Below are 22,736 nucleotides of genomic sequence, written 5' to 3'. Positions count from 1 at the left end.
CTGCTCCTTTCCATAGAGTGATAGTCCATGAAGGTTTTGAAGAATTGCATGCTTGTACAGTTCATTAAAATATTAAGGGCTAGATTTACTAATAGTTTGCGCCATCATTTTGTTGTTAAATAACAATGCTCTGGATTTACTTAAGACGCTCAGTGGATAATTACACTCTAAAAAATATTTAACCCCGGGCTGGGTAACTATAGGACAGGACACATTTCTGGGTTAAAATGACCCAAATATTGGGTTGTTTTAACCCAACTGCTGGGCTATTGTTAATCAACCATGTTGAAACAACCCAACAGTTGGGCCAAAACAACCCACCACTTTGGCCACTCCAACCCAGAAATGTGCTCCGTCCCACAGCCACCCAGGCCGGGGTAAAAAACAACCCAATATTTTTTAGAGTGTAGCCAGTTATTATAACTGGCTCAATAACGTCATCACTCCTGACTACTCCCACTCGCTCAAACTTCCGTCAATGTTACTGCGCAAATTAACTGCTCTTCCGCCATACAATATAGTTTTCTATCCGCTTAATAAAAGGCCACGTTTTGTTTTGTGCCACCTTACTTAATCGTGTAACTACTCATGTAACAGTCATTAAATAGGGAAGACATGGAAGTGTTTGGTAGCTTCTAAATTCATCCCTGTTTGGATCCTAACTGTGGGTTTACACCAAACGCGAAGCGTACAAGCACTAGATCAGTGGTTCTCAAACTTTTTCAGCGTGCGGCCCCCCTTGTGTACGGCACATTCCTTTTGCGGCCCCTCCAAAGAAAATTTATGGCAAAAAACTGTTCTAAAACTCAATTTTAATTAAACAAAACATACTGAATTATACAAAGTAGTGCTGTTGGTTAGTATACTTATTTTTTTAGGTTTAATTGCACAGAATTCATGATAAATTAATTATTTTATAAAATGTCATAAAACTGGGGCCCCCTGGCACCATCTCGCCGCCCCCCTGGGGGCCCCGGCCCCCAGTTTGAGAACCACTGCACTAGATTACTCGCGGGATTTTACTTTGTGTCATGCAAATTTATCGCTCGAGTTGAATATTTTCAAGACGCGTTTGAGACGAATAGGGCGGGTTTTCACGGCAAACGCGCTGCCCATATTGCGTCATTCCCACGTGAGGACGCATCTGACCGTGCATTGAAAAAAGATAGGTATGTACTAATTTGTCTAAGTTGAGGTGAGAACTTAGTAAAATATTGAAAAACGGTGGTGTTTTCCTTTAATTTTTCTGTAAAGTTTATGACATATGCAGCAAGCTGATGTCCCACCTATAATAGATCATTATGTTACCTTTGCGTTTGTGTTATATTTTGTGCAATGGTGATTCTGCGCAAAGACGTTCAGCATTTAACATCAAAGTACCGCGAGAACACATTTCTCTTGATGCTTTTGATTCACTCTCGCAGTACCTTGATTTCATACGATCGGCATGCGTAGCGCCGCAAGTCCCTCAGTTGTGTGTGTGCGTCTAACCTCCTGACCACACAGAAATTTTATTCCTCACTCACTGACACTTTCATCTAATTTTTATTCGTTGACAAAAATTTCAATAGATTTTCATCATAGTTGGTTTTTATTTAGTTATTGTCTCGTTTTTGACAGTAAAACACGTTGTTAACGAAAACCATGCCGAAGAGTATTCGTCAACTAAATTAACACTGCTGCACAGATCACTTTTATAACTTTTTTACTTACATTTTTATTTTATGATATTAAAGTGAACGTATAAATTGAAAATATTAACCAATACAGTAATTTTCTGGCGATTTTGCCTTTATTGATAGACAGTAAGTAATTGAGAGACGACAGGAAAGTACAAGGTGGAGAGAGGGGTATGGGACCGGCAAAGAGGGGTATGGGATCGACCTCGAGCTGGGATTCGGGTCGCCGGAAGTGCCTGTGCACTATATGTCGGAGCACTGTCCACTACACCATTGGCTCCGACACCAATACAGTAATTTAAACACAATTCCATATTTTACGTGGTAGCTTATTCATGTTAAAGGCGGAGTCTTGGTCGACTATCAAAACACACTTATAGCCAATCAGCAGTAAGGAGCGTGTCTACTAACCAACATCCTTGCCGGGTTGCGTATGTGTGGGGCGGGTCTATCAACAGAAGGTCCAGATTCTATTGGGGTAGGGTGTGTTTGTTTAGGTGATTTCAAATATCAACATTGGCTAATTTGGCTTTCAAACATCATGGACTCCGCCTTTAATTTGTACAATCAAATTAGTATGTTTCTGTGTAAGAAACTGCTTTAAAATTGGGTTTAGGAGTGTGCTATCACTTGAATCTTCTTATAATCATACATTTTTGTACGATTCCATTTTATGCATTTATATGAAATAGCCACCTTTTAAAACGCATGCAAATTTCTTTGAAATCAGGTTGGTATTGTGCATTTACTTGTCCTTTTAAATTTTTTGCCTTACTATCTGGGTGATCGAGAGTTTCTTCGTAAGTTCGAAGGTTAAGGTGAGAAAAAGCAATCAAAAAAGCACACACTAAAAACTCCTGGGTCAAAAACAACCCATTATGGGTTATTTTTGACCCAACTCCTGGGTTAAAAAGGGACCAACTAATTTCTGGGTTATTTCAACCCAGAAAAATGGGTTATTCTTTTTGACCCAACTTCTGGGTTAAATACCTGACCCAACTTCTGGGTTAAAATAACCCAACATTGTAGTTAATATAACCCAACTTCTGGGTCAAAGGAAAGACCCCAATATCTGGGTTGAAATAACCCAGAAATTGGTGGATCCTTTTAACCAAAGGTCATAGATAACCTAAATTGTGTAACTATGCCACTATGCCTTATTTATTTCAGAAAAGAAAAATCCAGGCACTTACACACTTCAATCAGTTTTACATTTTTATTGCATTCAATTAAATTCTATATAAAAACACACACTTTGACCTATTTATTTTAGGTCACACTGTAATAACATTAGAAAGGAAAAATAGAAAAATAAACAACTCTCAAACATTCTCTCTCAAACATTTGACAACGTTCAATAACTAAATTGAACTTGAGGCTTTAAGTCTTCAAACATTGGTTGTGTCTTTTACTGCAGCTTAAGATCTCCCAGAGGGGAATGGCATCGATTGCTGAAGGTATTCCACCAGTGGGGGCCGGTGACTTATTTTTTGAGGGCGCTCGATGCGAAGTTCGTCACAACATGTATGTAGCCCGTCATGTGTGTGGTTTGTTATTTCCAAATATGTGTTCTGCGCTTTGAGAGATCCTGTGTGCATCACGTGTCATGCCAAAATAAGTGCCTGCTGCAGACGCGTCTAAAGGGTTTATGATAAAAGAGATGATTGCGTTTGCCAGATACTGGCATAATCTCATGCGTAATCAGAGTTTACTGTTAAGAAAGCGTCTAGTGTGTATTTTGTGAACATGAGTGTCTCTTTTATCATAAACAGTTTTGACGCGTGTGCAGCAGGCACGTATTGTGATAAAACACGTGATGCACACAGGATCTCCCGACACGCAGGACACACACCCCGGAAAAGGAAACCACACACGTGACAATCTGAACACTCATTTTGAATTAGCGCATCCTCGGATGAGCAGTCACGAGCCGCCACTGTATTCCACTATATTTGTTCCAACCTAAAACAGACAGAGACAGAGAGATAGAAAGTGAATATTGTGTAGAAAGTGAATTGTAAGCAAGATAATAGACTACCAGTTTGGTTATAATGCTGATACTAACTGTACAAGGAAGCCAAATGTTGTGTTTATTTTGAGTGGGTCATGAATGTGACCAAGAAAATGAGTAATAAAACTTAACATCTTTAACTTCACTTTCTAGTCAGATTGCTACCTTAGATGGCATCGCCCAAAACTGAAATACAACTGCAAGGAGCATGAAGGTTTTTTTTAAACCAGGATTCACCCTTTTGCTTTCACATGAAACATGTCCCATGGATTGCCTTCTTTCACATGTACAGTATAGTTATAGAATTAAGAATATTCTCTCTCAGAGTGGTGCTGAGAAACTGGTCCATTGTACTTACAGACATTTGGTGTATGAACGCTGTCCAGGACTCTTCAGTGGAGTGCCGGATTGTCTTCTTCCCAACACTGTAGACGGCCTGTAAATGATGACAGACTTTTCATTTTTGGGTGAACTATCCCTTTAAGCCCTATTAAAGAAAAAGGTTTTCAATATTTAACTATGTTCTTACCTAAACTTAGACGAAATAATACATCCCTGTCTTTTACATCCTCATCACACTGATTTTGAAAGAGATGGGGGAGTTCACAGGAGTGATGTTACTGCACCAGAGGTCAAAGTTCTGCAAACTAAGTGCTCTTCCACCATACAATATAGTTCTCATTTTTTAATCCGCTTAAAATATTGTCACGTTTTATTTTGTGCCACCATACTTACTGGTGTAACTACTCATTTAACAGTCTTTAAATAGGGAAAACATGGAAGTGTTTGATGGCTTCTAAATTCATCCCTGTTTGGATCCTAAGGAATGAATAGGGCTAGACTAAATGCTAACACATTCACGACACGCTGTACACGATGTACTGCACACATTGAAAAAAGACAGGGGTGTATTATTTCGTCTAAGTTGAGGTAAGAACATAGTGAAATATTGAAAAACAATGTAGTTTTCCTTTAAAGAAAAATGTTTAGGTATAGAGAGATGATATGAGGGCAATAAGAGTAAAAAGCTTACCTCAAAAATGTCTCTGTCAGCTTAAACAGCCACCACTCAGTTAGCTTATCAGCAACAAAGCTGTCCATTTAAAAAGACCTGGAGAAAACATAGCAATATAGAGGTTAGCAATAATTTGAAGACTTGACCAGCTTCTTTAAATCTCACTACTTCAGCCAGTAGAACAATGTATAATATAAGCATGGCGCAGCTGGTAAACATAACTTAACTCAATGCAACGCAAAACCCAGTGAGCATTGATGGTCCCCAACTCCCCATGTTCCCTTACCACAAATCACGTGACCTTTTCGAATATCTCCAACCGAAAATCTCATGATATAAATAATAATATTTATTTAAAATTGTTAAAAATATATATATTTAAAATGTAATTATATTCCTCGAATTTTATGCACGGATATATAAGAGGATAATGACAGCGTTTTTCACAATGTATTGTTTAAAAATTTAGTCAGAGAGCTGTTGGTTTTGCCGGTTGTTGATGCGTAACAGCTGTGAGTGATCACAACACCTTTAAGCAGCCACATCACAGGATAAAGTGAACAGTGTCCCAATGTCAAGTGAGCTAAAGTCCTTACCAGTGCCCGAACTTGTGTACACTATATACTGATTCACGACCGTGGTATGTGTGTGTACCGGCGGTGCCATTTCGCGTCTGTCTGCAGCGTATAGCGCCATATACATAGTTTTAAATTTACACTTATTTGTCTCAAATCGTCGTTAATGTATATACGGACTTCACCATGTGCTGAAATGTACATTCATTTACAGAAATCAGCTACTTAAATTGAAATTTGCTGATGTTATTGGATTTTCAGGTGATATTCAAATTTATTCAGTTTACGGACGCTCTGAGGTAAAGTGTTCAGAAATCAGCTACTTAAATTGAAATTTGCTGATGTTATTGGATTTTCAGGTGATATTCAAATTCATTCAGTTTACGGACGCTCTGAGGTAAAGTGTTCAGACTTCAGACTCAGCAACGATTGTATTTAATTAACTTATACAGTACAATCATAACACAGTACTGATATATCTTAATTCCATAATGTCCTTAAACATAACAATATTCCTGGCCATAAACTGAAAAAGTGCGCGGGATACCTCGAATAATGCTATACACGGCACAGCGAGACGCTTCTCGTCCGGTGTTCGACCCCCTTAACGCGGTACGAAGTCATCACTAGCTGCACTGTACTTGTCGTATTTTTACAGGTATTATAACAATTAGATAAGCAACGGGGACATGGACACAGAAAGTTTACATTACATTGACACTTAAAATAATTGCTTACCTTGAATACACAGCGAAGTTGCACCGAAGAAGCCCAGGCCAACACGGATCGAGCGCGAACTCCGTGAAGTGACAGTTATTTCAAACGACTGTTGTGAGAAAAGTCCAGAACAACAGCGAGGGGCGGGGCATTAACCCAGAACATGGGTTAATTTTTTGAAAAATAACCCAGAAACCCAAACAACCCAGGAATTGGGTCAAAATATTAGCCCTATAACCCAGAAAATGATTACTCTCTGAAAAAATAACCCATAATTTTAACCCAACACAAATAACCCAGAATATGGGTTGAAGAAATAACCCAGGAGTTTTTAGAGTGCATCATCACAGGCACTTTTTCTTTTTTGGCTCAACAGCCTTTTCATCTACACTCTAAAAACAAACGGTGCTATATAGCACCAAAAGTGGTTCTTTGCTCGTAATCATAGAAGAACCATTTTTAGTGCCATATAGCACCGGTGAAGCACCTGTGTAGAACCATATAGTGCTATGTAGAACCAAATGTGGTGCTACAGTATAGTGGTGCTATATGGCACCTATATGGTTCTACACAGGTGCTTCACCGGTGCTTCACCGGTGCTATATGGCACTAAAAACGGTTCTTCTATGGTTACGATTCAAATCAACAGTTTTGGTGCTATATAGCACCGTTTGTTTTTTTAGAGTGTACAGTACCACACCATCCTTGATTTCTTCCTCTGTTTTGTGCCGTTTTAATTTGTCCACCAGATTTAAGCATTCATCACTTTATTCATTCTCAGGCTTTGTCCTTTACTACTATGCTAATGTCATGAAAACGTTGGCATACCTGATTTTTCGCACTACGAATCCATTTACAGCAGCACCAGTGATTTTTCCTCTGGTTTAGCCTCTCCACATTTGACTAAATATAGGCTTCAGCAAGGCTGCAGTTCAGCTCCAAACCCTCATTTGAACTGAATTTATATTCTGATAAATATTTGATGTCTGATGAATGGAGTCTCTAGTTGGTATTTTGGTCAGGCCTCAGTGTTATGAAAGCAGGGCTGTAATTATTTCAGAGCTTTCTGCAGTAGACTGTCATTAGTCTGACTTGATTTGCTGGGCCGCATTAAGAGGCGGCCGACCACGGCTCTGCAATAAAAGAGCAAGAGAACGCCATGCCGGCAAATTTTCCACCCCGTGGCGGCCAATGTCTCGTAGTCTCAATGAAAAAATTAAAGCTTATTCTCATATCAAATAACATTTAAAGTACTTATTTGACCTGAATCATTGTTAATTACATATTACATAATGTCATGGGGTAAATTGTGATTTCTTTACTTTATTGGATTCGATAATAAAATTGTCAAAGGTTGAAAAGTCATAGGCTCAATTAGTTGATTTGTTTGGCTACCAGGTCTGGAAAGATAAAAACGTTTAAGCTTGACAGCTCGTAAACCGTTTTAGAATGTGTTTGAACCTTTATGTAAGGAGGACACACATGCAAATCTATATTGCCAAGCTTTATTCAATTTAGTTTCGTTCTGCGGATTTCCTGTAGCTCGGTTGGTAGAGGATTGCACTAGAAGTGCCAAGGTCATGAGACAAATTGGGTATTAAGGATAAACGGTAAACCCTCTTACAATGAGGGGAACTTCAATCCCTGTATGTTTGCTTCCGAATGTGAAAGGGGCTTAAATTATTCTCGGTTTTCTTTGGCATATGTGACCCTGGAACACAAAACCAGTCATAAGGGTCAATTTGTAATTAAATAAGCTTAATAATAAGTTAATAGGCTTTCCATTTGAAGTATGGTTTGTTAGGATAGTACAATATTTGGATAAGATAACCATTTGAAAATCTGGAATCTGAGGGTGCAAAAAATCAAAATATTGAGAAAAGCACCTTTTAACCCTCATAAGCCCCTATTTTCCTGTATACATTAGAGTTCCTTGGGGGTAAAAATGACTCCAGAAATTAAAAGGGTGATTACAAAAAATATATACTTTATGCAATTTTTTTGTTTACTTCCCATTTATACATTAATGCTGTGTTTTGGGAGATATGAAATACTTTTGTACCTGTTTACCACTATATTCCTCAACTACACCATTAGCTTGCCACATAAATTTCACATAGATTATCATCTAAATTTGATTTAAATTGTTTTTAGATATTCATCTAGATTTTATATTTTGGGTCATTTTTACCCCCAAAGGGCCTCTTCTGGTAATTTTTTTACACCTCTTTAGAACAACCGAATCAAGCCCAGTTTATATATGAATCTTGACAGATATTTTGAAAAAGTCACAAAATCTTATTCCACTGAGATGAAGGGAACCATGCTTTTCAACTAAAGAAAAGTGGCTTGGGGTAAGATTGACCCCAGGGGACTTATTAGGGTTAAATTTGTCTAAATAAAGTCCTTAGCAACACATACTGTATAACTAATGATAAATACATATTTGAGATATTTATCGTAGGACATTTTTTAAATATCTTTATAGAACATGATCTTTACTTAATATCCTAATGATTTTTGGCATAAAAATTATAATTTTGAACCATACAATGTATTTTTGGCTTTAGTATCGCTTTAAATATACCTGCTGCAAATGACTGGTTTTGTGGTCCAGGGTCACACATAAGAGGTTAATAATAACAAAGTTAATAGTGTATTTAGTGGTTTTAAAAGCTTGGATACTAATAGGCATTAGTTGTCATATATTTTTAAATAGTGAATGGTTCACTGCTCATACATTATATGAATCTCATTTAAAAGATTTAGAGTTTAATGGGATCAAAAGGTCCTAAATGTTCAGTGTTTGTGGTTGATTAAGTGACTCATGATAAAACACTGGATGTTGGATGCTTCTACTTAAATAGGCAGTTAAATTATAAATATGAAATGTATTTGACTCTGCATATTTAAAACAGATAGGTCATTAATTTAAAGGATTAGTCCATTTTATTTACTCACCACCATGTCATCCAAAATGATGTCTTTCTTTGTTCAGACAAGAAGAAATTATGTTTTTTTTTTGAGGAAAACATTCCAGGATTTTTCTCATTTTAATGGACACCAACACTTAACAGTTTTTTTCAATGGAGTTTCAAAGGACTCTTAACGATCCCAAACAAGGCATAGGGGTCTTATCTAGCGAAACGATTGTCAAGAAAAATAAACAATATACACTTTTAAACCACAACTTTTCGTTTGTCTCTGGTCCTGTGACGCACCCACGCGACCTAATTGCGTAGTGATGTTGAAAGGTCACGTGTTACGTGTTGCGTGAGGTCGCGTTAGCGCATCACAGGACCAGAGATAGATGAGAAGTTGTGGTTTAAAAGTGCATATTAATTTTTACTTGTCAAAAATGACAATCGTTTCGCTAGATAAGACTCTTATGCCTCGTTTGGGATCGTTTAGAGTCCTTTGAAACTCTGTTAAAAAAACTGTTAGGTGTTGAGTTAAGTGTTAAAATGGTGTCCATTAAAGTCCATTAAAATGAGAAAAATCCTGGAATGTTTTCCTCAAAAAACATAATTTCTTCTCGACTGAACAAAGAAAGACATCAACATTTTGGATGACACGGTGGTGAGTAAATTATCTGGATTTTTTTTTAAGAAAATGGAATAATCCTTTAAGCCTATTAAGCATTCAAATACAGTATAAAATTACTTAAAGTCATCAAAAGACATAACATTTTTGTTTACAATATACAGTAGTATTGCTTATTGCCATTTTTTCATTTCAGATATTATTAGAATTATTATTACATTTAATGACTTTTCTTATTCTGTAGAATTTAATATTCATATTTTAATTAGAAATGTAATATTATAATTTATATGTTTAAATGAACTTTTAAGCATTTGGCAGATGTTTTATCAAGAGGAGCTTGATAAAATGGTTCAAAAAATGGTTCCAAGCTATCACTGGGGCAGTAACTTTTAAAAGGTCCTAATATGTACCATTTAGGTATAGATATGTATACATTTTGTACCAATATGTAACTCCTGAGGTGCTAATATGAACTCTTTAGATGCAGAAATGTACTTTTTTAAGAGGTACTACCTCCCTAGTGACAGCTAGGAACCATTTTTTGCCCATTTTTACTGACAGTGTGTACTTTTTTAACAGTATGTGTGTTCCCTGGGAATAGAACCACGGCTTTTGTGTTGATGGATGTAGACTCCCTGCTCAGTCTTTTCTTGTTGTATGTAGTCTTGGCAAAGTGGGCTGCGTTTGCAAACTCCAATCTTTGTCTCTCTCTCTTTTTCTCTTTTAGGAAATCAATCTCTTAGTCCAAGTTACCATCACAGTTTTAAGGAGGAGAGGACTGTGGTCCTTCAGAATCACAGCAGGGGTCTTCTCCCAGTGCAGCCGTACCCTGCAGAGCAGGTGCTGAGGCCGAGTTTGACCAGAGGAGTGTCTGTCTCGCTCCCCTCGTCCCCACTGCTCCCTCCTCGCCAGCCCTATGTTTCGCCTGTACGACACAAGTCCCCAGGTTTGAAAGTCACTTTATGTGCATTAACAGTTTTCTTTTTAGTAACTTGTTGTGGTTAATGATTTATGGTTCAAATAGTACATTTTGTACTATACTGTTTATTAATTTATCAGAAAAGTTTACGATACTTTGAGCTAGCCCTCTATGAGAAATTCTGAGGATGCACAATGTGTGCCACCTATCAATGAGGAGGACAACCTGTAGCTCAGAGTCTATGCCAGTGGTTCTCAACCTGTGGTCCGTTGCACCCAATAATAGGACTTAGGTCTGGTTGGATCATGGCAGCGTGGTTTGCGCATACAGGAAACGTGTTAAATAGTCTGATAATCCTCCATTGTTTGGACAGGAACTTTTTAAAAGGATGGGTTGATCAAAACACGGGCCATCACTTCTTTTGGCTGCATTCGCAAACTCATTTGTAACTTGAAACGAGCCAAATTAGGCAGATGCCAACATAAACTGGTTGTAGGACATGCCCTTATCCCCAATAAAAAGAAATTGCAGAATTTTACTATCCACAGTGTTTTTAAGCTGGTAAGATATTTTTAATTTTATTGCATTTTAATGGTTTTAAAGAACATTTTGGTTAACTTTTCTGAGATCCATTTGGTACTGTTTAATGTATAATTTGGGTATTAAAGCAAAATGGGGTGAGAACTTCAGGTCTATGCATCATTACATCACAAAAATATTGACTCATAAGAAACAGAGCTCATCATAAATCAGGACAGAGCAGAGGTATTAAGATGGACCGTTGATTGTCATATATACAGTATATGTAAGGGGTGGGGTAATATGAACTTAAGTAAATTGGAAATGTTTCGGTAGGACTTTGCAACACAAGATAAAGGTGTATTTAAATGCAGTCTTTAAAAAAAAGTATAATTTCATTTAACTACATATCTTTATCTGCCACAGACAGTCTGAGAAATGTTAAATAAATATCAGTGAATCGTATACTATGTAATATGTCTTTTTTTGCCATGTCTATAAATACACTGCAGTATTGTTAGCTTGGCGCAGTGGATCACACTGAGACGATATCTGCCAATCACATAAGAAAAGAAACACATTCACTCTGTTTGGCCAAAGCGCACGCTTAGTATTCTGGACGGGTTTATCCATTGTTCCTCCCACAGTCTTTCACTTCAGATTGTGTGATCAGAGCCACGGCAGGCCTGTGTGCTGTTGAATTATTTACCAGAACATGCTATAGAAAGCAGCTTTAAAAAAAAGACAAGGTTTTCATAATAAATGCAAATGCTACACGTTAATCATTTAGCAATATTGATTTCTAATTTTTTTTTATATTAATTGCAATATGTAGAGGACTTTGTAACATGAGAATCTTCTTGTTTTATTACCTGCCATCAAAAAAGTTCCCATTGTTTATGAAGGCTATTATTCCAGACATTTAAACAGTTTGTTTTGCTGCTTTTTCTAGCAATTTTTTAATAAGTGTATGCACATTCTTGCAATTACTTCTCTTTTCCTGCAGGTGGCAGTATGCACTACTTTTTAGATTTAACATGTAATCAAATTGAACCGTATTACCTGAATGCATGTTCTTGATATTTTAATCCTAAAATAAAACCTTTTTTCTTGTTGATCTTACATTAAATTGTATTTGCTATAATCTCTGAAATGATTTGCTTGTTTTTTTGACATAACCAAACCCAACTCCAGTGTCATAATTTTGGATGGCTGATTACATTCTGGCACTTTTTATAATATTTTTGTATCATGCATCACATTCACAGATGGCTTTAAGATTTATTAGATATATTTAGACTAAAAATTACTTTTAATCCAAAGCATGTTTCTATATGCCAGAAAATAAGAGGGGCTCTAACACAAATGTCACAAAAACTGACTAAATGCTCTGTTTTCTTTATACATTGTGAAATATTTTCTTATTTTCTTATAAGTATTCAATTGGTGCGTTTATATAAATAATTTGAATAAATTATTTTGGATAAAGCATAGGTCTTCGGCGGGGGTGTGGGGACCCTTGGGGGTCCGTGGTGGTATTACCGGGATCCACCAAATATAGTTTGAATGCAAAATCATTTTTTGGGAAAAATGAAATTAGGCGTAAAACAACAAATGCATAAATAGGCTAAAAAGTTAATAGTTAAAATGAAGATCCTAACTTTTTTTATATCTTTGTAAAAAGCTTTAACAAGTTACAGTAGAAGTAATTTAATACCGCTACTATCCATTAGAGGTCCCATAGCTTAAAAAGATGGAAGACCTCTGGAATAAAGTATACACACACCACTTATTTTTTATTTATTTTATGGTCAAACAAAGCCCACAAAAGTTTTGCACTTGCCTTTTTGTTAACAAGATCCTTAACCTTCATTCCATTAATCAATCAATAAACAATCTTGATGAATTACCTGATTGTTTGCTTCTTTCAGTGTTGAAGACACCTTTGTCTCATTTGTGTTTATGGATTCTGTCTGGTTTTTACAGATGTTTAAAGCTTGTGCCAATTGTCGTTGTAAATTTAAATGGAACATATACACTAATGCACAGAGAGATCAGAGCTGTGAATGAGCCGGTTCAGCTGACAGGGTGCTAAATAAATGCTCAGATGGTAGAATGTCTTTATTATGTTTGTTCGATTTCCTTGATTTATTATTTTGTGCATCTTACATTTTCTATTTACTTTTTCTAAAATGTGGTAGTTCTGTGCTGTAAGCACTTTTATACGCTTAAGTAATATTATAAACCTGACAGGCAATGCCAGAAAAGCTTTGTTGACTTTGACTCAGTGAGAGCAGGAGGAACTGCTCGAGGAGATTAAAATCATTACAGACACAGAACCACAGACTCCTCGTTTATACTGGAATCTCTCCGGGAGTACAGGACAGCCGATTGCACCAATCACACATGCACAAACAGATCCACACGCGCTTTTGCCCAGAGATTGAAATCGCCAACCTCAGAATCCCATCTGGAAAGACTTTACTGCCTCTCTGTGTGTATGCGCATCTCTCTCTCTTTCTCTCACTCCCCGATTCATCTCGCTCTCTGCTTAGATCTTCCTCTCATTTTCTCTGTCATCAGGTTCAATAAAGACACCTAAACATGTGGACAGTCCTCGTGTTCCTGGAGATCCTGTCACTTGTGCTCTGAAGAACAGAAAGAGGAACAATACTGGTGAGGACTTCTTTGTCAGGTTTGGCTATGTTTGTTAATGTGTGTACTGTATGCAGTCCTGTGATCTGTGTTAATTTACACAAAGTAATAATGTGTGCATTAAGTTAGATTAGAGTTTCGTGAATATGCAACTGATAGAGTGCAGTACATCCAGCCCATGTCTTTGTCCTTACTTTACCTCTTACTGTATCTCTATCTTCAGCCTTTAGGAGAAAAGAGGAAAATTGGCCAATTTTCTCTGGCTTGCTTTCTTTCACTCAGTATAATGCTACACTGTTTTGGTCGCGTTGCACTGTTCAAATGGCTCTATCTGTCATTTTCGGTAAAGTGATGCTTTGTAACCAGTTTGGATGGCTCTGAATTGTTATGTCTAACCTAACTCTGAGTGTGTATGTGTGAATATCTGGAGGATTACAGGGAACAGGTGCACACAATGAAAAATTCAAAACTTCAGATGTCGAAATTCGTTGCCGGATTCATTTTCCGTGTATTTTCTAGAATGTCTGTGTGAAAAGGACATGCTGCTGGTAGAGGCACTAATTTAGTAAATGCATCCATTGGTCATATTTGGGGGAATGGACAAACATTTGAAGTAAATGCTTCAATTTTGCATAAAGGGTTTTTCTCCTTCTAGGAGTTTTCCCACAGGGTTTTTCTCCTAGGGTTTTTTTTCATCCCATGGAGAGTCAGCCAACATTGGCTTAACTTAGCACTTTTCTGTATACGTTGCATTATTACTACGCTCGCTTGTACGGTTTGTTATTAGCCGCTGTATTCTGCTTCTTATATTATCTATTGATTTTTATCTATCTGTGTTTTCCCCTACATCTATTCATGTAAAGCTGCTTTGAAACAATTAACAATTGTGAAAAGCGCTACATAAATAAAATTGAATTGAAAAATTGAATAATTTCCAAATTTATAAAAGTGGCATTTCACCGGTTAAAACATTAATCTTTAATGAAAGTGTGTCATATTTGTGGTCGAAATGTAATATAAATTTAGAATTTTGTGCCTATTTGACCGAGAAAAGACAGAACGTGATTTTAGGGCACATTTGTATGGAAAACTACTCACTCCCACAATGCACAACTCTGTCTGCAAGCCACTCCCATTAATCGGAACACAGCTCAGATATGCATATTGTGTACATAAAAAACGCTTCCAGTTTAGGTTTCTAAAATATGTATCCAAGACGCCACTGTCCATATACGGTACAAAGCTTGGGAGCAAGCTTCATTCAGTTTCTGATTTATTTTTGAGAGTGTATGTATATTCCCAATGAAGAAAACGCCGTATCCTGCACACAAATGCGTCCACCGCACAATATGTATACTCCACAGACGCGCTGGCTCAGCGCTTGTGCTCGTAAGCCGAAACACGTCTGTGAAATAAACACGCCCAAACACACTCAAAGTACCTCTCTTGCCCGGGACCATTCACCAAACAAACTTGCATATCCTGATCTGATGAGGAAAAGTTATACAGAAAGCACAAAGAGAGAGTACAGGCACTTATAGTCCGTTCAAGCTTGAGCCAGTCAGGGCTTCTCTACGCAGCAGAGGCCGAGGGTTGCGGCGTCTTCCCCGGGCTCCTCTATGCAGCCGAAGCCCATGCTCCAGCCTACTCCTCTGGCTTCTGTTCCTCCATCTGGCTCAGCTCTTTACTGTATTGTGGCTCATAAAGGTGCCACGAACAGCGGATTGGAGCATCACGCTTGCGAAATCATCCTCTTCCATATCATATCGATTACCTTCCGCTACTATTGTGACATGTAGTCTGGCTCGCTCCACAACGTCGGTTAGCTTAGCGTAGCAGATTGATGGCGGCTGATCGTTTTTTCGTTTGTGTTCGTTTATTTTTGGCATTCCCACCCCCTGATGTGTTATTGGTCTGTAGAGTGAGTGGGTCCCACCCATAGCCCCCACCTCGGAAAAATGAGTTTGTAGTCTTACACCCTTGACAAAGATACAGCAGTTCCTTCTTTCAATGACGCAAAATGACGATTTTTACATCATTGAAAGAAGAAAGTGCAACACTAAAATCTGTATTTCTCCCATCTCAGAGGGAATGATGCACGACCATTCAAAAACATGACTGGGGTTTTAACGATACAAAGCTTAATGCAAATCGGTGAAGTGTCCCTTTAAAAATTTTTAAAGTGCTGCTGAATAGAATACTTCTTTCTGATTGGTCGCACCATCTATTGGGGCTTAGTAACTTAGAAAATAATATTTAAAAATAACAGCTGATTAAATATTAAATTTCAAATAAATATTTTGTGTCTAATTACTTGCTTTTGTGGATGGTAGGCAACTAATAAGGGAGGTATTGTATATCCAGTCAATAGTAATTGCAAAATAAAGCCCTTCAGAGCAATAAAAGCCCATGCGCCCTTCATTCGCCTCCTCAACACCCTGTTGTGTTTATTATGAAAAGCTGCATTTGCATACAATTTAAATGGCAGAATGGCAGCATGTACTTCATATTTTTTTTTAAATACCTGATGATCAAACGTATGTCACACATTTCCTTACTTTTGACCTAGACATGCAGAAATTGTATTTTTATTGCACAGATGCACAACGTGCACATGGGGTCTTCGGTGTTGTCTCAACATTCTTGTTCTATAACAAGCAACCATGCATGCTTTGGCATTTTACAAATTTTATGTCTAAAAATGTTGGTTTGTCTACAAATTATTACTAAATGATGAACCAGTCACACCTCCCCCATCTCATGATCTCTGGTGCAAATCGCGAGAGCGCACCAGATGCAGTGGCCCACACCAGCTGAACCTGTTGTACATGCAGAAGAATTATCACCGTATCAGTGATGGTCCAGGTGACATTGACTTTCAGCTGTATATTTATTGTCCTGACAGGTGTTCTATAAATGTTTGTTTTGGCTTCTCACCTTTCACACCTGTGTGTACTACAAGTGGGCTCAAAATAAACTCTGTCTATTTTTAGGTCAAAGAGAAAGTAATCATGGGAGATTAAGTATTTCACGTATCAGAAACCATGCCTTGCAGACACTTTGCTTACATGCAACCAAAAAATCTGTTTGTAATCGTATTGATGGCTCAATCGGATTGAAAAGCCGTCATATAAACATCTTAATCAATATGATTTAGGTCGATCGGATGCAAATTTCGGTTGTATTGAAAGGGGCATTGTAGTCCGATCTGTAATCAGGAAAAAAGTATGCATGTAAACGCATGAATAGTCGGATGCAAAAATACCTTCTGCACATGCGCAGAATTGTGCATAAATCCACGACTTCTATTTACCTCTTATTTACGTATTACATGATTTTTGTTATAGAAACATGCAATGGCAACACGCATTATTAAGGTCATGGGGTCACACACTGTACATTGTGCAGCGTTCATGTCTTTCATAACATTACATAAAGCAATAAAGTAAGAGTTATGCCTTTCGACAAGTGTGTTTTCTTTGCCTATATCTGAAAAATTCTTAAGAACAACTTTCTCTAACTCAGCTTTGACTTCGTACATTTATCCTGAGATAAAGCGTTAACTTGACGAGAGATGCTCTGCGTTGCCAAGTCCTCTACTTTTTTGAGGACTTCAGATTTGGGCTAGCCTACTTTTAAACTGTATCAGGGAGTTGATTATTTCTGTGGGTTAAAGGGATGTGAATAGCCTTTGGGATGCTTTTAGACTAGTTTTGAATGTCCATTGGGCTGGTTTTGATGCGCGAATCGGACAACCCTGGCTGTGCACTTGTGCAGTCTTTTGGTTCAGATTATATATAATGTACATTTAAACAACATTTTAATCAGATTGCAATGTTTAGGGTACATATAAATTGTATTTTTGTAACCTGCAATCGGATTAAATTCAGTTGAATTGACAAAACATAGCCACTCTTTGGCATAGAAAACCAATGAAGATGCATCAGTGCATTACAGTCTATCTCTTCTTTTTCAATTTTGTATCTCTGTGTTCTCAATTACTATTGCCTGAAAGCAGCAAAAATATAAAAACCTTTGTGATGTCATTACTATTGCCGGCACATACCCTTCTGATAGACCAAAGTGCTTTCTACAATCTGATCATTCCAACCTGTGATATAATTATATGTACCTGGCGGACTGGACATTTTCTCTTGATCTACATTTTTTTCTCTGTAAATAGAGAGTTACTTTGAAAATACTTCACTTGGTTTGTAAACTCGTAGACAAAAACATAGTCAGTGCAAGTATGAAGAATTGTACCCTTGGTATACATCAGACACTTGGTCCTTTTGTACATGCTTACCAACTCGGTATCATAATAATAGGTTTTTGTTTGTAATAGGTTAGGTTTTGTTCTCCCACTGTCAGAAAAAATTATCAAAATAGGTACTCAATGAGTACCCTTTTATAAAGTACAGCTTTGCACCTAAAGAGTTCATATACTGGTACCAAAGAAAGCCTTTTAGTACTTCAAAGATATGTTGTTGATCCAAATGTGTAAATATATGTACCTAATTGTACATAGGACCTTTTTAAAGGGTACTGCACTAGTGACACCTGGCGTACATATTTTGACTTTTCTAACAGTGTTACCTTGGCATTTGTTAGTGTCATCTTCTTACAAGTTGAATTATGTGTTGCCACTTCAAGTAACTTCCTTTGGTTGTCCTTTAAACTGTTTATCTGCTATGACAGCAGTTGACCTAAAATACTATAGACTCTGTACAGAAGCACACATTATACTATATAATTTTAAGAGACCAAGCAATGCAAGACACATCCCCACACTCCAATAACATCTTAAAACACACAGCCCAGAGTGAATACTAATGTTGATCTCAGACATTTGGGAGTATTTGAGTTGCTGCTTTTCATTTTGATGGAGCTGACAAATCTCTATGGCAACATTGTGTCTGTTCACTGTGAGCCACCATGACCAGTGTTTTCCACTCATCTCTTCAAAGCGTAATTTCAGTGATTCAGTTCTGATGAGCACTAATGATTTACGCAGCACAGAGCTCTCATCACAGGCCGATAATACTGCATCCCGTCGGTTACGCCACACTGTTGCGTGTTGCTTTCCCGATCCTTGCTTTCACCCCGTTACATGTGTTTCAGCCATTAGTCGCAAAAATAAACCTTGGATCGACAGGGCTATAATTTAGATGTCATTTTGCAGGAAAAACTTTCACTCGTTTAACCTAAAAAATCACCACTCTGCCGAGTTGTGCCAGTTGTATAACGGCTTGGCCAAAGAAAATGTAATAAAGTTTAATGGGCCCTGCTTTTAATGACAAGAGTACATTGGCTAAAACAATTATTAGTTGAAAGGTTATGCATACTTATGTACGTAAATACTTAAAACACAGTCCTAGTTTACATACCACATTCTGGTACACTCTCAGAAATAAAGGTACAAAAGTTGTCACTGGGACAGTACCCTTTCAAAAAGGTACACCTTTGTACCCAAAGAGTGCATATTAGTACTTTGAACTGCCAAAATGTACCTTTAAAGGAACATATTTGTACCTAAATGGTACACATTAGTACCTTTTTTAAAGGGTACTGCCCCAGTGACAGCCTCGTACCTTTATTTTTGACAGTGTACCTACTTTCCTATGCTGCAGTAGATTTCTCATTTCATTTATTATTTACCAGCATTTATCAAAGGTTAAATGTGTTAAACTGCATTCTTGAAAGTCCAAGGTAGCATGTTAAGCCTTTATTAATGACTTTACAATCAGAGTTGCCTAACTGTAAAAATACAAAAGTTTGGTCAGATCAACTGTGCAAATAATTTTAAAGGATTAGTCCATTTTCTTAAAAAAAATCCAGATAATTTACTCACCACCATGTCATCCAAAATGATGTCTTTCTTTGTTCAGTCGAGAAGAAATTATGTTTTTTGAGGAAAAAATTCCAGGATTTTTCTAATTTTAACGGACTTTTACGGACCCCAACACTTAACAGTTTTAATGCAGTTTTAAAATTGCTGTTTCAAAGGACTCTAAACGATTTCAAACGAGGTATAAGGGTCTTATCTAGTGAAACGATTGTCATTTTTAGAAAGAAAAATAAAAAAATATGCACTTTTAAACCACAACTTCTCGTCTTCCTCCGGCTGTGTGACGATCCAGCGCGACCTCAAGTAATTGCGTAATGACGTCGAAAGGTCACGTGTTATGAAACGCACATTTGCGGACCATTTTAAATGATAAACTGACACAAAGACATTGATTAGTATCAATCGACATACAACGACGATGGAACGGTCCTCTTTCTCCACACTTGTAAACACTGCGGCGTAGTTTCACATACGTCATCCGTGACCTCTTGACCTGATGATGTATTTGTGGTTTAAAAGTGGATATTTTTTATTTTTCTTGCCAAAAATGACAATCGTTTCGCTAGATAAGACCCTTATGCCTCATTTGAAATCGTTTAGAGTCCTTTGAAACTGCAATTTTAAACTTCATCAAAACTGTTAAGTTTTGAGGTCCATTAAAGTCCATTAAAATGAGAAAAATCCTGGAACAATTTCTTCTCGACTGAACAAAGGAAGACATCAATATTTTGGATGACATGGTGGTGAGTAAATTATCTGGATTTTTTTAAGAAAATGGACTAATCCTTTAACATACTATTTAAAGGTGACATAGAATGGTTGAACGGAGTATTTATCCTTGTTCTGTGATGTGACATGTAGAAAAAAAAAAATTTGTTTGGGTCTGTAATGCCTTAGAAGCTTCCTAAAAACCTCTCTCAGATAGCTCTATTAGGAAGGGGGATTTTAAACAGGTGGTTTTGCAACTATTTGGCTCCCCCTACTGGCTTAACTTGCAATCTCATTACTGATTGGCTGACTTTGCTGCCAAAATGTAGCCAATTATTTTAAAGTAGATGGGCAGTTAGATGCCTGTGATGTCATTAGCATCAGTTTTTCAGATTGGGCTGTTTTCTGGCTGACATTTCTAAGAGAGGAATTTCTATGAAACTGAGATGTTTAGCATGTTTAGCACTTTTTATATGTTTGTGAATGTGGGTAGATACCATTATTCAACAAAGACAAGGTAAAAATGGGTTTTCATTCTCTGTCCCCTTTAAAATAATTTAGTGATGAGTGATAAGTTAAAGTGTAAATTTATAAATCAAAATTTTAAGTTTAATTTTCAAAGAATAAGTTGAAATAACTTGTCAAGCTAATTTGATAGGGCAGTAATATATTTTTTACAGTGTAGGTTTGATTTGGCTGAAAAGTTTTCTTTCATACTTGTGTGTTTATGTCCAGCAAAGCAGATTTGATATTCTACTTACTGACTCAGATATTTTTCAGTTTTTCTTATCAGTGTCTATGAGGAACAGTGGGTGTACATCAAACCGATTTTACTTATTTTAAAATATTAAAACAGTGTTCATCTGCAAGTAATTTACAATTGTATTATACTTCAACCTCAGATGCCGATAAAAAGTCCAGGGTTCTGGATTGTATCTTTAAAAAAATTGTAAAATTAAAAATAGTCTTATAATAGTTTGTGGATGCATTCACTGTCAGTGTTGCAGGAAATTGTTAATATAAACTTTTTTTGAAGGGTGACAATTGATAACAGCAGAGTAACAGTGTCAAAAAATAGTCTGTTATTACCCATGTGTGGGCTTTACAAAAACCTATTATCAACGATTGATGACAGTTTTATTAATAACCACAATCGTCATAGATAAGAAACTACAGCTATTTTTTAACTGATCTGAAAGGATGATGAATTCACATGGCATCTCAACATCTAATATTGACTGATAACAGCAACTATGACTAAGCACTTGCTGCTACAAACATGTTGAGAACGGAACAAATGATGACCCTGGACCATAAAACCAGTTATACACTCACCTAAAGGATTATTAGGAACACCTGTTTAATTTCTCATTAATGCAATTGTCTAATCAACCAATCACATGGCAGTTGCTTCAATACATTTAGGGCTGTGGTCCTGGTCAAGACGATCTCCTGAACTCCAAACTGAATGTCAGAATGGGAAAGAAAGATGATTTAAGTTATTTTGAGCGTGGCATGGTTGTTGATGTCAGACAAGGCCAGTCTGAGTATTTTACAATCTGCTCAGTTACTGGGATTGTTACGCACAACCATTTCTAGAGTTTACAAAGAATGGTGTGAAAAGGGAAAAACATCCAGTTTGCGTCAGTCCTGTGGGCGAAAATGCATTGATGATGCTAGAGGTCAGAGGAGAATGGGCCAAATGATTCAAGTTGATAGAAGAGCAACTTTGACAGAAATAACCACTCATTACAACCAAGGTATGCAGCAAAGCATTTGTGAAGCCACAACACACACAACCTTGAGGCGGATGGGCTACAACAGCAGAAGACCCCACTGGGTACCACTCATCTCCACTACAAATAGGAGCTCACCAAAACAGTTTAAGACTGGAAAAATGTTGCCTGGTCAGAATTTGGCGTTAACAGAATGAAAACATGGATCCAGCAATGGTGTGGGGATGTATTCTTGGCACACTTTAGGCCACTTAGTGCCAATTGGGCATCGTTTAAATGCCACGGCCTGCCTGAGCATTGTTTCTGACCATGTCCATCCCTTTATGACCACCATGTACCCATCCTCTGATGGCTACTTCCAGCAGGATAATGCACCATGTCACAAAGCACGAATCATTACAAATTGTTTTCTTGAACATGACAATGAGTTCACTGTACTAAAATGGCCCCCACAATCACCAGATCTCAACCCAATAGAGCATCTTTAGGATGTGGTGGACCAGGAGCTTCCTGCCCTGGATGTGGATCTCACAAATCTCTATCAATTGCAAGATGCTATCCTATCAATATGGGCCAACATTTCTAAAGAATGCTTTCAGCACCTTGTTGAATCAATGCCATGTAGAATTAAGGCAGTTCTGAAAGCGAAAGGGGGTCAAACACAGTATTAGTATGATGTTCCTAATAATCCTTTAGGTGAGTGAACTTTTTTTTTTTGAAATTCTGATTCATACATGATCTGATTTTTACATCATTGATGCATGGTTTGTTAGGATAGGACAAAATTTGGTTGATATACAACTATATG

General features: G+C 37.2%; 1 protein-coding gene and 1 long non-coding RNA gene across 4 annotated transcripts in view; one reads left to right on the top strand and one right to left on the bottom strand.

Moving 5' to 3' along the window:
• The window catches only part of tanc1a (tetratricopeptide repeat, ankyrin repeat and coiled-coil containing 1a), a 109,599-nt gene that overhangs the window by 15,002 nt on the left and 71,861 nt on the right, over window positions 1-22,736 (top strand). For all 3 annotated transcript variants that reach the window (XM_055212494.2, XM_055212495.2, XM_055212497.2), the window contains exons 3-4: window positions 10,271-10,489; window positions 13,565-13,657. In XM_055212494.2, coding sequence (XP_055068469.2) covers window positions 10,271-10,489; window positions 13,565-13,657 — 312 coding nt within the window. The remainder of the gene's footprint in view (window positions 1-10,270; window positions 10,490-13,564; window positions 13,658-22,736) is intronic.
• On the bottom strand, window positions 2,537-6,330 carry LOC129431973 (uncharacterized). The gene is made up of 4 exons (XR_012370824.1): window positions 6,019-6,330; window positions 4,724-4,801; window positions 4,049-4,126; window positions 2,537-3,641 (listed from the first exon to the last, which is right to left on the bottom strand). It is a non-coding gene; the product is annotated as an uncharacterized lncRNA (long non-coding RNA).

Source organism: Misgurnus anguillicaudatus, chromosome 8, assembly GCF_027580225.2.
Source record: "Misgurnus anguillicaudatus chromosome 8, ASM2758022v2, whole genome shotgun sequence".
NCBI classification, from domain to species: Eukaryota; Metazoa; Chordata; class Actinopteri; order Cypriniformes; family Cobitidae; genus Misgurnus; species Misgurnus anguillicaudatus.
This window is presented reverse-complemented; position numbering and strand designations above follow the sequence as displayed.